Source organism: Molothrus ater, chromosome 12 (genome assembly GCF_012460135.2).
Source record: "Molothrus ater isolate BHLD 08-10-18 breed brown headed cowbird chromosome 12, BPBGC_Mater_1.1, whole genome shotgun sequence".
In the NCBI taxonomy this organism is placed as follows: domain Eukaryota; kingdom Metazoa; phylum Chordata; class Aves; order Passeriformes; family Icteridae; genus Molothrus; species Molothrus ater.
The window spans coordinates 12,922,834-12,936,150 of record NC_050489.2 but is presented as its reverse complement, the minus strand read 5'-3'; the positions used below and the strand labels follow the sequence as shown (position 1 = coordinate 12,936,150).

Below are 13,317 nucleotides of genomic sequence, written 5' to 3'. Positions count from 1 at the left end.
CCCCTCACCATCTCCTGCCCTCAGCCTGTGTGAGTGATGCTGTTTGTCTTGCAGGGCAGGGTGTGATGGTGGAGCTGGAGGTGCACTGTACATCAAACCTGAGGGTGCAGAGAAGGGAGAGGGAAGCTTGGATTCCTTGGCTTTGCAGGGGAGGAGGAGCAGGAGCTGTGAGCTCCCAGGAGAGTCTGGACTGCCTGGCTGTGAAGCCGCATCCCAGCACTGCCACGCCCTGGTGTGATGAGGAGCTTGGGGTGAAAGGTGGGAGACACAGTGAGGGGCTCACTGCAGGGTGTGAGTGCTGCCTGAGGAAGGGTGGGAGAGGGAGGATGCAGCCAGCAATAGGGGCAGCAGGGAAAAAACAAACTGAACGGAACAAAAAAAACCCAACCTCAACCCTTGGTGGCAGCCTGCCAGCTCCAGCTGGTTTCATAAGGACATTTCAGCCTAAAAATACACAAATACTCAGCCAAAAAAAGTCAAATCTTTCTGCGCCAAATCTGTCACCCACAGCCCTTCACAAGGCAGGAAGAAATTCCTGTTGGGTCTGTCAGTTGGAGATGAGAACAGATTATCTGGGGTTCAGGACTGTGGTTCAGCAGGTTTCCTTGGGGGGATGCCCTGTGCTGTGTTTATAGATGGTGCTGGCTGCTCCTCACCACTAAGCAAAATGTGAAAAGAGAAGAGATGATTTCCAAGCTCTTGCAGTGTCTCCTCCTCCAGGCAGTGTGAACTACCTCAGCTCCTACCCTTTTGGTGTGAGCTTTGCCAAAATGGGGACAGCCCTGATCTGATGAGCCCATTTAATTGTGTCTCATTAAATACCAATTTACTTACTCAGGGTGTCAAGATTTTACTAATCTGAGGCCAAAGACAACGCAGTTACGATGGAACACAGAATGAAAAATGGCAGGGAGGTGGCAGGTACTGCTATGCCTTTGTGCTCAAGGAATGAATCACCTATGGAGCTTCTCTGCTCTTCCTTGCAGGGCAGTCTGTACCTCCTGTGTCTCTTCAGAGCTGTTCCCCAAAAGAGGGAGGGTCTGGGGAGCTCTGCCCTGGGGTCTGAGAGGGGCCAAGTGGGATGGGCACTATTAAGAGATCCAATATCTTAGGATGGGGCTGTGTTATGCAGAGTCCTGCAGACCTCTCTGCCTGGGAGTTTTCTGCCAAAGAAGCTCAATCCTCCTGCTTTCCTGTCAGTGTTTGGGGGGATAGAAAGGTGACTTAACACATACTGTCAAGATAATCTGATGTGGTCTCCACTCTGCTTTGGGCCAACAGAGGCAGCCCCTGGAGAGTTTGTATCCAATTTTAGCGAAATTGGGTGTTCCAGATGGATGAAGACTTAGGGGGAGATGCTGGAAACATCCAGCTGATTTAAAAAACAATGAAACAATGTCTTTCCTATTGTGCTCTTCTCCCACCTCACAGTCAGCCCTAGGTGAAGCCATATAATAACAGCAATTCCTTAATTTATGAGGATAATAAGGAAACCTAAGACCTCTCCCAAGCCCAAGCCCTGCAAGACTATAACAGGCTGAAGCTCAGATTGCTCATGTCTCCCTCACCTTGCACTGCCAAGAAACAGCCCCACTCCAGAGCCAGCACCAGCACCTGCAGACATTGCAGAGCTGCCCCTCCCTGGAAATAGATTTGCATCTCATTTGTGGGAATGGAGCAAGGTTGGTGATTCCAGTCAACCAGCTCCGGCCTTTATGGACTGTTTTGTTTTTCTTGTTGTAGGGGAACTTGATTATTCAGCGCTGGCGGGCATATTTACTTACTGGGGTAAATTAAACCATAAATTCAGACAAATGTACCTACCTCTACACTTGTGATGTATTTTTCCTTTCTGCTTTATTGGGCTCCAAGACACAAAGGTGCATTGTTCAATAAACAGCGCAATGCAAGTCATCCCAATTAATTGGATTGTTCCATTTATGCTGCTACTGCCTCCAATTAAATGCAAGGGAGCGCAAGTGACAGGCACGAGTAAGATGGGTGTGCAGAAAACCATATTCTAATGCAAAAGCTGTGATGGGAAAATGGAATCTACACACCTGATGGGAATATTAATGAAAAACCATGACCTATAATTTTTCTTTCTTCAGTCTGGGCGTGCCAGAAACAATTGCAGCTCATTAAAATGGATCATGTCCTGACAGTCCTGCATAATGACCAAGTCCCACGAGTCCCTTGGTTTAAATGTTTGCCTTGCTGGTGAAGCCAGCAAGGTAAATGTTTAGACCATGGGACTTGTGGGATGTGGACATTATCATAGAGCTGCATGGTCCTGCTTGACTAGACACAGGAAACTGCAGCAAACCTCCAAGACCCTTTCTCTCTTTTAAACCCAGTGTTATCAGAGAAAGAGTGAAGGGAAAAAGAACAAACCCAAGAGTGCCAGTGTGGGTTGGAGCTCTGGAGTTCATCTGGCCCATCCCCCTTTTCAAAGCAGGACCAACTTCAAAGTTAAATTCAGTTTGAAAATTAGCTCAGGTGGCTCAGTGTTGAGCACTTCCAAGGATGGAGATTTTACAGCCTCTCTGGGCAGTCTGTTCCAATGCTGCCTTGTCAGGGCTCAATCTGGAAGCCATTCACCACATCACAACAACATCTGGCTCTACTTTCTTAACTGCTTTTTTGATGCAAAGTGTGTGTTGGCACGTGGGATGCAGTAAGAATCAGTAGGGAAGGTGATAGCGTTGTGAAAAGACAATTCTCTTGCAAGAAAATAGATCAGAAAACAGTCCCACACAAGATGGGGTGAGAAGGAAGGCACTGCAGTATTTTATTCTGAGTCTGGTGCCGTTTTTCTGTAAGGCACTGCCAGACCAATTCTTGAAGTTGAAATAACCAAAGTGTTGTCCGGTATTTGGCACAGACTTGAGATGTCAGTGCTGTGGTTAGCTGTGCTAGAGCAACAAACACAATTGCATTTCTCTTTCTCCACTGAGCACTAAGGTCTGTACCCCTCCTCAGAGGCATCTCTCTCTTCCTTGGCTCCTGATGGAGGGAGCCAAAGGCAACAAACTTCCTAGCCCTGACACCTCTGATATGTGTGAAGATGGATGGGTTGAATGCAGGCCTAAAATATTTTACATTTTCTCGGTAGTTTCACAGCCCTGGCATTATCAAATGATCTTTCAAAGTACTTGGAAGCAGGAGGAGAAGAACTTGAGATAGGTTCTGGCTTTTTTGTGTCTGTGTACTTGCAAACTGTCTCTGCCTACACATCTTGCAGGGCCTGTTCCTGTTTGGAGATGCACAGGGAAAATTAGTGCTCGTGTGGATGCTCTGTCTGCTCCATTTCCCTCCTGAAGTTTGGAGGCTGCTCAAAGCCAGTCCCCATCCCTGGGTGCTTAAGATCAGACTTGCCCTATGTGCTGCACTCCACTGACCAGCCTAGTTAGGAACTCGAGGCTAGGAAACACAAGACAATTTTAAAATCTGAACAAAAGTAGGAGATTAAGGAAACCAGCTGGAAACCTCTGTTTTGCTGATTTTGAAAGCAAAATGTGGGTCACAGATGTGCTTCCACAGACAGAAACTGGCTGGAGAAGAAAAAGACATCAGCATTGCCCAGACTCTTTGATGATCAGAGGTAGATTTAGCTCCTAGGCATAGAGACAAGAAAGGAAGAGGAGCCTAAGTAGGAATAAAAACATAATCAAGATATTAGGAATGTGGAACGCAACCCACCCGTAAATTTGCCTTAGGGAACTACAAAAAAATGCAGTAACAAAAAAAGATGAAACCAATTGCTACATCTTACTCTCTTCCCTTGTCTTGCCTTCCTTATGGTTTTGCTTTTTGCAGTCCAAGACACAGGGGGTCCATTACAGAACCTTCCCTCTTCCTCCTTTGTAAAAGTGCTGTTTTCTACTGCTCCTTTGCAGCAACTACGAAATCCTTGCTAAGGACTGGCTGACTTTAGGTCCCAAAAGAAACAAAGCTTTGCAGGAAATCCATATTTGTCTGCATGTATCAGAGGCTAGAAAGCAACGTGCTCTGGCCCATCTGGCTCCAGGAGGGAGCTAACACTCACTTCTTGTTTAGTCTAACACAAAAGATTAAACTTATTTTCAGTCAAATTGATGACAGACTGGTAAGAGCCATGCTGCTGACCCTTGCAGGCTGTTGATTAGCCTGTGACTTGGTCTCCCAGGGGCTGCAACAGAAGGCCTGTTGTCCCAGCCATTTAAAAAAACTCAAGGTAAAGCACTGGAAGAACAATTAAAGACAACAGCAGCACTGACTCAGAGAAGCCCAGGTGGTGGCTCCTTAGAAATAGCCAAGCAGCAGGGGGAGGCTCTGAAAGCATTCAGGGCATTTGGTGGGTGGTTCCTGGAGTGAAGGGAAGTGCCCAGAGCACTCCTGAAGGTCTCACCTGTGCTGGCCACAACACGACCTGGCCACTGGTGCCTTCAGGCCTTGTGGCACGTGCTGAGCAGCTATGGAGCACAATCTCCAACTCCTGCAGGAAACTTCCCTCCTGCCAGGAAAATGCCAGTCCCTAAGGCTTAAAACCAAGAGAAGCCTGAAATAAAATGCTAGTGCAGCTCACTGCCTGTCACTGTTTTTCAGACTTGGGGGAACTTAGAATTCAGTTCTTGTCTGGAATTTATTTTTCTCACACCTAATGAAAAGACATTTTGTAGTTGTTAGTGATTTAAATTATCACTGTCAATAAAGTGATATAAAGACAAGCCTTTTTCCAGGGTGGGAAAAAAATATAAAACTATCTCAAATCTTCCACTCATGCAGAAGTAAACAACCCCAAAGCATTGAAGAATTAAATAAAATATATGCTTTTTTTTCACTGGGAGTCCACTGGGCGTGAATAAGTGCCATCTGAGCTCTCACTTGCACCACCATGTCCTGTGATGGCACCAAGGCCTAGAGGTGCAGAAGGATGTGTTTTGTGCCCTGCCATGTGACAACATCTTTGTTCCTAGTGGTGCAACCACCAGAGGCTCCTGAGCAGCAGCAGGGCTGTAAATGAGAAGGACTTTGTTATCTCCAGCTTCCCCATCCAACCTGGCCCAGAGAGAGGTGTCCAGCCACAACACAGCTCACAGTGTAGCTAAGAGAGAGGCATCACAGCACTGCCCTGGCACAGAGGGCCACCCATCCTCATCTGGATGCAGGAGATCTTGTCAGAGACACCAGAATTCATTTGGCTGGGCTGCAACCCCTAGATTGCAATTGCTGTGAATACTACAGCACAGAGGCTCTTCAGTTGATGTCTAGAAACTGATTGTGGTTTCAGAGCTCTTGCTGATGAATTGCACAGCAGCTGGTCATATTGGGAGGGCTCTGCTTATTATTTTCAACTGCTATCTTGCATGGAAGGAAAATCAAAATACTTTCCTCAAGGTAATTGGCTCTAAAACAATTGAAGGTTTTTTCACAAAGGTGTAATGCAATTAGGACTGGCATTTTAGATAATTTATATCTCTAAAGGTATGTTTATGCCATCATACCCTTATTTTGTGAAAAAAAGAAGAAAAAAGAGAAAAAGCTGCTGGCAAGACAAAGCTTATTTTTCTGCTAGAGGCAATGAAATACAGATTAAAACCATCATCCACCTAGTACTGATTAAAAGGCAGCAGAATTCCAGGATCATCTCTGAGGTGTGATCATGGTTGGGTGGGATGCTGTGTCACCACCACACATCTGCAGGCTTCCCATCCAGTTTTCCATCAATGCCAAATGATGTTTCATCACTTGCCTTCTGCTGCAGCACCTCAAGAGCTGCTCTCCCCAGCTGCCCTGCCAGCTTGGGTGGCAGCAGCTGGTGCAGCTGGGAGCACCAGCCCCACCACACAGAACAAAACCAGCAGCCACAGCAGTGCCTGGGCTGTGTGTTTGATATCCAGGAACACCCCAAGCTGAGATGCCAAACAATCCAAACACAATCCAAACACAATAACAACTCCAGAAGTGCAGGAAACAGCTGCTGAACTTGTTGATGTGGGATATTGTGACAGCCAAAAGCATGGACATAGCATTGCCTGACACCATTGGGAAGTTTCTGTTTCCCTGGTTACCAAAAGGTCCAAGGGTGCATCTGGGGAAATGAATTCTCTCTGCCTGCCTGGTCCTTATGTTTATACTTTACCACTTTTGGCTGACTCTTGCCCAAGACACAGTCCAGGGCCAGGGGCATTTTGCCTGACTGCAACAGATGCTATGGTTGAAATTATGGGATGAAAGCCTTTGGTCTCTTGGCCTAGGTGGAAGCAAATGTATTGGATCAATTATCATTACAAGCAGGTCTGAACTGAAACTGGGGAGACACTGAACATCCTTCTGTTCTCAGTCAGACAAAGAAGCCATCTGCTGTGCCTGCAGGTTGATCTGCCTAAATTCACTAGATCCATGTTTGCAAGAACCTACCTTGAGACATTTGGGAGCTGTTTGGGAACCTGGCCTTGGGGTCACAGACCTGACCCCAGCCTGGCCAACAGAGGACATGAATGTCCTGCCTGATCCTTTGTGCTTTGAAGTGGCCTGTGACACAACACACATCCACACTGTAAGCAGAGACACGTTTAGCTCCACTGCTATGAGATCATTCACTTCAGTTAAAACTTTACCAAATCCAAATGCAGCTTTTTAACATGCAAGGCCATGGAAGGGATACTCACTATTGGGCTGAGTCGTTAAGCTGATATTCCCGGGACCGGTTGAAGCATTCCTGGATCCCAGAGTCTGCCCAGAGCCTCATCATAGCTGACAGCAGCTCTGGAGAGAAGGGCTCTGTGTCCTCCATCCGACTTACGACATCGCAGACCATCTTGGCATCAGCCTGCAGAGGAAAGCAACAAGAGCTCACATAGATGCTTCAGGCAGAATTTGGAGCCAGAGATTTCACAAACAGTTCACCAAACCATCAGGAGTAAAGAGGCCGTGTTTCTCAAGATGGGGCTTTAACATCCACACTGTGTGATCCACCTGAAAGGGCAAGAGGAGGATGGAGGAAGGAAATCACAAGGAAAAAGATTGCTTGTGCAATCTGCCTCATATCAACAAATATTTCTATTCACCAGACAAAGCAGTCTGCACTGCACGTGTGGAATTTCATGGGAACAGATAGGAATTCATACATGTACAAGGGTATTTAAAATTGTTAGCAGCAACGCCTTGCTTTAACTGGAAGTGGAAACTTGCTGAAGTGGGGGCTTTGTATCAGAAAGAACTACAGAAAGACTCCAGAAACAATTTTTTCCAGATGCTGCTTTACTGCTTTTCCTAAATTCTTGTTTTTTGCTATGAGCCCCTGCTAGGAGGGCTAATTCATGTTAATGCAGACCACCTTGTCTGGCTGTGGTGCTCTGTGACTCAGAGGGAGAGGAATCTCCCACGGCTACAGAGCATGGCAGTGGGGGCAGGGCCAGCTGGCCATTTTCAGATGGAATCTTTTTTGGTGAGAAAAAATGAGATTCACTGGGACAGCAATGTTTTCTGGAGGATAGTGCTCTGACACAACTTGGGTCTGGAAGATGTCTCAGATTTAGGATGGGAATGTCTAGACAGCCTTGGAATAGCTGAGTTCAGCCTTCCTGTAATAGTCTACAGTGGCTTATGCCTCACTCGTTTGTGTAGAAGGACACCAAAATTCATGACCCCCTCTGCTTGCTCTGCAAGAAGTAAACTCCCACAGCACCCACAGACTCCTGAAACTCTTGGGATGTTGACTAATCTGCAGAGATTTTCTTTCATTGCTTTGAAAATCTCATATTTCTACTAGCTGAAACAAACCCAGTTATTATTGCTATAATTAACTGGAAAAGAGGAGCTCTTGTTCCTTGTGTGTGTGCAGCAAACTTGTGAAGATTTCTTGTTTTACTCTTTTGTCTCTTGTGTGCTAGACTGAACCCATTCTTGGCCAAATGCAGGTGGAAATCTTTGCCTTCCAGGGTGTTTGATCTAAGCCAGCAAGTGCAGACCAGAAACACAAATCTCGAGAAGGGAGTGCAGGCTCTGCTCATGCTTTGCTGGGGACAATTAGAAGTGAGGAGCACCACAATAACCTTATTGTATGGATGGGAATGACAAGTGTATGGCAGGGTCTGCATGGTCAGGATCAGAATCTGTAACCTCTCTGTTGAACACTGAAACTGTGGAAAAATTGCAGGGCACCAAACCGAAAGCACTGGAGACTGAAGCTGCTGGAGATTTTAGTGCTCAATGAAAGAGCCTCAGGTGCCCTGAACATGCAGCCTTTATGGGCTGAAGAAGTCTCAGTACTGTATGTCTCAGGATTGTATCCCATAAAACTTAATGGGGTGGACTCTATGCTTTGAAGGCTTTATGAACATAAAATCTTTCTCACAGGGCACTTAAAATCGTATTTTAGTGCCCAGGAATCCTCCCAGCCCTCTGTACAGACTCTGCTCATTTTGGAGAAAAAATATTGGTGACTCACACCTCAAAGCCAAGACAAACGAAGAACCTTGAAGAGTTCAGTTAATTTCAAAAGCTTGTTTTCTGCCCTGGAGTGCTTTGTGAGCTGAGTGAATATTCATAAATCATCTGTATGGTTTGCCTGCCCTGCTGGAGCAGCAGTTCTGCTCTTTTCACAGACTCTAAATGACCTAAAACCTGCTAATGGCTGCAGTCTGCCTTGGCCCCAGTATTTGTGTATGGGTGATGCAGGAAAAGCATCCATGCTTCCAGTCAGGTAGAAAGATGCCTTTGTGTGTTATCTTGACTGCTGGAGGGGGTTACAGGTATAAGTCACAGATCTGTCCATCTGTCTGCATGGCAAAGCACATTTGAAGCTCTCCAGCTGTCACTTGCATGGTCTGGGCTTCTTCTGAGTTTTGTGGATTTAACTGCAGGCTGCTTTTTTGCAAAACATCAGAGGCAATGGCACAGACATCATATTTTCTGTGCTGGGAAATAGCTGCATCACCTTTTCAACTACTGAGACTTGTGGCAGCTCCCTGTGAGTAAGACCCAGCACAGGGGGGTTTTGAGCAGAAGACAGAGATGAACAGCAATGACAAGGCAGAATGGGAGTGACCAGGCACAGACAATTCTGGCTGTGGTTTTCTGTGAGTCTGTCGGGCCAGAAGTGAGGCTGAGCACGTAGGGCAGGGGATTATTTTGGTACATGCTCCTCTGCAGTTACTGGAGGTCCCTTTTGGGGACAGGAGAGGCTCTCCTCCCACAGCATGGACACCTGCCTGCAGGGCAGACAGAGTCAGCAGGCTGAAACAGGGGAAGATCTCAAAGGAAAGTTTATTGCTTCTGCTGAACAGTAGTAACAATATTCCAGACTTAGTTTTATTTTACAGAGTGAACCACTGAACTCTTGGTTTCACAGATCCAGAAAAAGCAGGTGCAATGAGTACTTTTAAAAATACCCCTTCCCCCTGCCAAGGCTGAAGTCCCTCTCTTAAGGAGCATGGGGCCATCCAGGAGTTCAGGCATTTGTTAGATGATTTAACGAGCAATTAAGGATCCAAGAAGAGAAGATACCCCTTTCTTTTCTCACTCTCCAGGCTGTGTCTCAAGCTGGGAATGACATTAAAATCTCCAACTTCCCCTGGGCCCAGCAGGTAGATTTTTAAATACTGCCTGATTGACTTTTCCATGCCTGCCTCCCCTGGGTGTGCTGCTCCTGCTTTTCCCGAGGTGAGAGGAGCTGAGCCTCCTGCCATGCTCTGCCTCTGTACTGCAGCCAGCAATTAAATAAAGCAAAACAAAACAGGCAAACCAGCCCCCCATTCCCCTGCCTTGCAGTTCCCACCCGACAGGGCTGCTGTTAATGAACATCTCGGTGGTATTTCAGCTACCTCGGCAGCTAAAAATAGGCAGTGCTTGGTCCCTGGCATTGCTGGAAGGAGCTACAAAATGGTGCAGGGCTCATTCCACCACTGCTGCCTCTGCCATTCCCAGCTGCTCTGTCTTCTGTCTTGGAACAAAACATCTGGGAGGAGGGTGAGAGGTCAGGCTGGTCTCCTTTGTGCTGGTTCTTACCCAGCACGAGCATCCCAGCCTGTCTCTGCAGCATTCTGACACCTCCTGCTGCCACTCTCCAGTGCCTTGCACTTCCCATAGCAGGTGAAACCCTAACACCTGAGCTGAATGCCTTGGGAAGCTCATTATGGTGAGTGGGGTTTGACACTTTGTGTCATTCCTGAATGCTGATTCTATCTACCTACAGGAGAATTAAAGCTGGCTGGGCATGGCTCGGGGAGACAGCTGAGCTTAGAGACTGTGCTAAGGTGAAATTAGACATCCAGCCTTTAGACATCAAGCCAGGAGACCAAACAAGGCTTTACTAAAGAGCAGACCTCCATTCTGGTTGGGGAATGGAGAGGGTTCTGTAAGGCCAGGGCAGGGTCTGAAATCCACAGGCAGGTGTGAACAAGAAGCTTGTAAACACAGTGGGCAGTTGGCACGTGTCATTGCTAACCCCAGGTTGTGGGCATACCTGTGCACCACAAATCCAGTTCAAAAGGGGATCTGCTCTCTCCCCAACCTGGATATAACTGCAGTTATTTAATTGTCTCCCATCTGTCACTGTCACCAAGCTCACAGCCTGTGCTCAGCATACAAACTTGTGACTTCACTTGCAACAGGCACACAGCCCAATTAATGTGTTACCTGGCTGGAAGGGAGAGGGGCCCCTCCCTGCAGTCTGACACTACTGGCAGTTGTGTTTGTCTCTGCAAGCAGGTTATTTTCCATCACCCTGATATAGAGCACCCCTAATTACTTGTTTCTCACCACCACCCATGACAGGTGCTCACAGAGATACCAGCAGAGCTGCACTACAAAGGTACCAGCAAAGCTGCTGCTGCCCTGGCTGTTCTAGGGTCAGACTGGAGTAGGACCCAGGTACCCATCTCTGACTATCCCAGGGCAAATCCTAGCTCTGATCCTTTGAAGTTGCCTGGACACAGACTAGGAGACTTTTTATTTTAATTTTTTTTCCAAAAGGAATAGTTTTCTGGAAGGAGAATTTTAAGGGGGAGAGGCAAAACCTTGTGTGAAGCTGTGTGGTACAAATCTGCTAAACCTTACAGAGCTGTGCTGTGTTATAGCCAACAGAGGTATGAGCTGGTGTGCCACACTGCACTGTCCTTTCCTTTTGGTGAACTAAATCCCAGTAAATATAATTTTTTTTTTGCTATTATTTGCTCTGATTAATGATACTTGTCACTTAGCCTGTCTCAAAGGTTAACCCTGGGGCAATTTCATCTGGTGGGTGGTTGTACCAGGAGCTGCTTCTCAGACATTTCAGAAAATCCATGCAGTGGGGGAAAAGATGAGCACTATAAGCACTTCAGTTTGGCTGGTGGTACGAGGCAAATCAGCACAGTGCCAGTCATCAGCAAGCAATCTCGTGGGAATAATGGTGGCCATCATGAGTCATGAACCTGGGGATAATCAAACTGATGTCTAGACACCATCCAGCATCCAAAAAGGACATCCCTGGAAGGGAACCCTTGTGGGGGACCAGATCCTGATCTCAGGTCACAGCAGTGTCTGCCTCTGCTGCTCCAGTGAAAAATGATGTCCTGTAACTTCACGGCAGAACGTGTCTCACAAACTGAAAACCTCTCCCTTCTCCTTACAGACTGTCTCAGAAATATGGACCCCACTTCCAGCCAAAGAGTGGTTGCATTGCAGCAAAAGCCAGTGATTTTCAGCCTGATTAAATCCTGGAAACAAAGCATGGCTGGTAAATATGTCTTTTCCAGAGATTTCCAGGGCCCAGCTCCAAGTCCATAGAAGTTTTTGTAGACACTGAATAAATAGCTACATCTATGACTCTCCCCCTCACTCTCCCTCTCTTTCTCACACATCTGTGTTTCAGAGCTGACCTCTCAATCTGTGGAAGTCTGTCTGGCATTAAGCAGCTGCTGTGCATCGTGGGAGAGGCAGCTTTCCTCCTGCACCCTTCCATCTACCCTCAGAACATTTAATTGAGGCCTCCCACCTTGGCTTGGCATTTGGCTTGCTGAGAGATCCTGGAAGGCACTGAGCAGGTAAAAATCTATCCAGTGGCTTATTAATATCTATCCCTTTGGAGATTACCTTGAGGTGGTAACTTCCACCCAAACTTCCCCTCTTCACTGTTGTTAGCTGGAGGTGGAAATGCAAAACTCTGGACAGAGACCCCAGTGGTCTGGGAAATGGTGTTTACCCAAAAGCTCAGCATAGGGCTCTCTAGCAGTCTGCATCACACAACAAAGCTAAGCCTAAAACGTTAAGTTAGAGATGGCTGGCTTTCCACAGAGTCACAGTAGCCATCCACCCTCATGCAAACCTCTCACAAAAAGGTTGGCTGACTTGGATACAGTGCTGAAGGGCTGCTGTCTGTCTGGGAGCAGACAGACTTGTGTACAGAAAACACAACCAGGCAGCCACAGTGACATCCAGATCTTCTCGTGAGCTTGTGCTGTCCGGCTGGCAGTTAGCACAGCCCTGGTTTTCGCATCCTTCTGGAGCCAAGATGGCACCATCACCTCTGACTGTCTTGGCCAAACAGTTCTGTGTGTCTGGGAAGTGGTCTAGGATCTCTAGCCTGAAACCTTGTTATAGCTGTTTTTTTCTGTCTGCTGCTTCCTGTTTGGGCAGACATTGAGCAGGACTGATATTGGAAATCATGATGATTCTTGCAGCAGGCCAACTGCTCTGAGTTCAGTACTACCTTCATTCCCATTCTGGATGATACTGAGTTGATCAAATAAAATTTGCCAGCCCTTATGTGGGTATTACCCTCTTTTCCCCTTCTTCCCCTTCAACACATATAAAATAATATTCCTGGTTTGCTTGGACTGGTGAGTATCTGGCAATGCAGAGACTGGATAATGCATGGACTAGACTCAGCTCTTGGGCTGCCAGCTGCCCACCACCACAGTAAGAATTCCTATAGCTCCACATCCTGTAGAAAATAGTGGTGCATTCACTATTAGGGGAAAAACCCACAACCCAACAATACAGAACTCAACCTGCAAGGACAAGTTATTTCCTGAATTTCCTTTTTTCTAGGAAATGCAGGGTCCTCCCCTCTGCTTGAGGAGCTCAGAGTAGCTCCAGAGCTGGGCGAGACAAACGCGGTGGGTAGCTGACCTGATTTTTCCAGGCAAGAATGGGGAAGCCAGAAAGCATGTGTTAAATGGTCTCAAAATAGGTCCTGACCCACTAGCTGCAAAGGCAGGAAAGAAAACAGCACTCTGTCCATCCCAGTCCTCTCTATTTCAAGAAGAGGGCATCCCCAAGAGTCCAAGAGCCACTGCAGGCTCCCCCAGCATCGCTTCAAGAACAGGATACTTTAATGGGCCCTCTGCC

The 13,317-nt window shown here is 47.0% G+C and overlaps 1 protein-coding gene across 2 annotated transcripts in view; it reads right to left on the bottom strand.

The window, feature by feature from the left end:
* Positions 1 to 13,317, bottom strand: part of GNAO1 (G protein subunit alpha o1) — a 141,269-nt gene that overhangs the window by 40,703 nt on the left and 87,249 nt on the right. For both annotated transcript variants that reach the window (XM_036390521.2, XM_036390520.2), the window contains exon 4: positions 6,654 to 6,814. In XM_036390521.2, the coding sequence (XP_036246414.1) occupies positions 6,654 to 6,814 (161 nt within the window). The remainder of the gene's footprint in view (positions 1 to 6,653; positions 6,815 to 13,317) is intronic.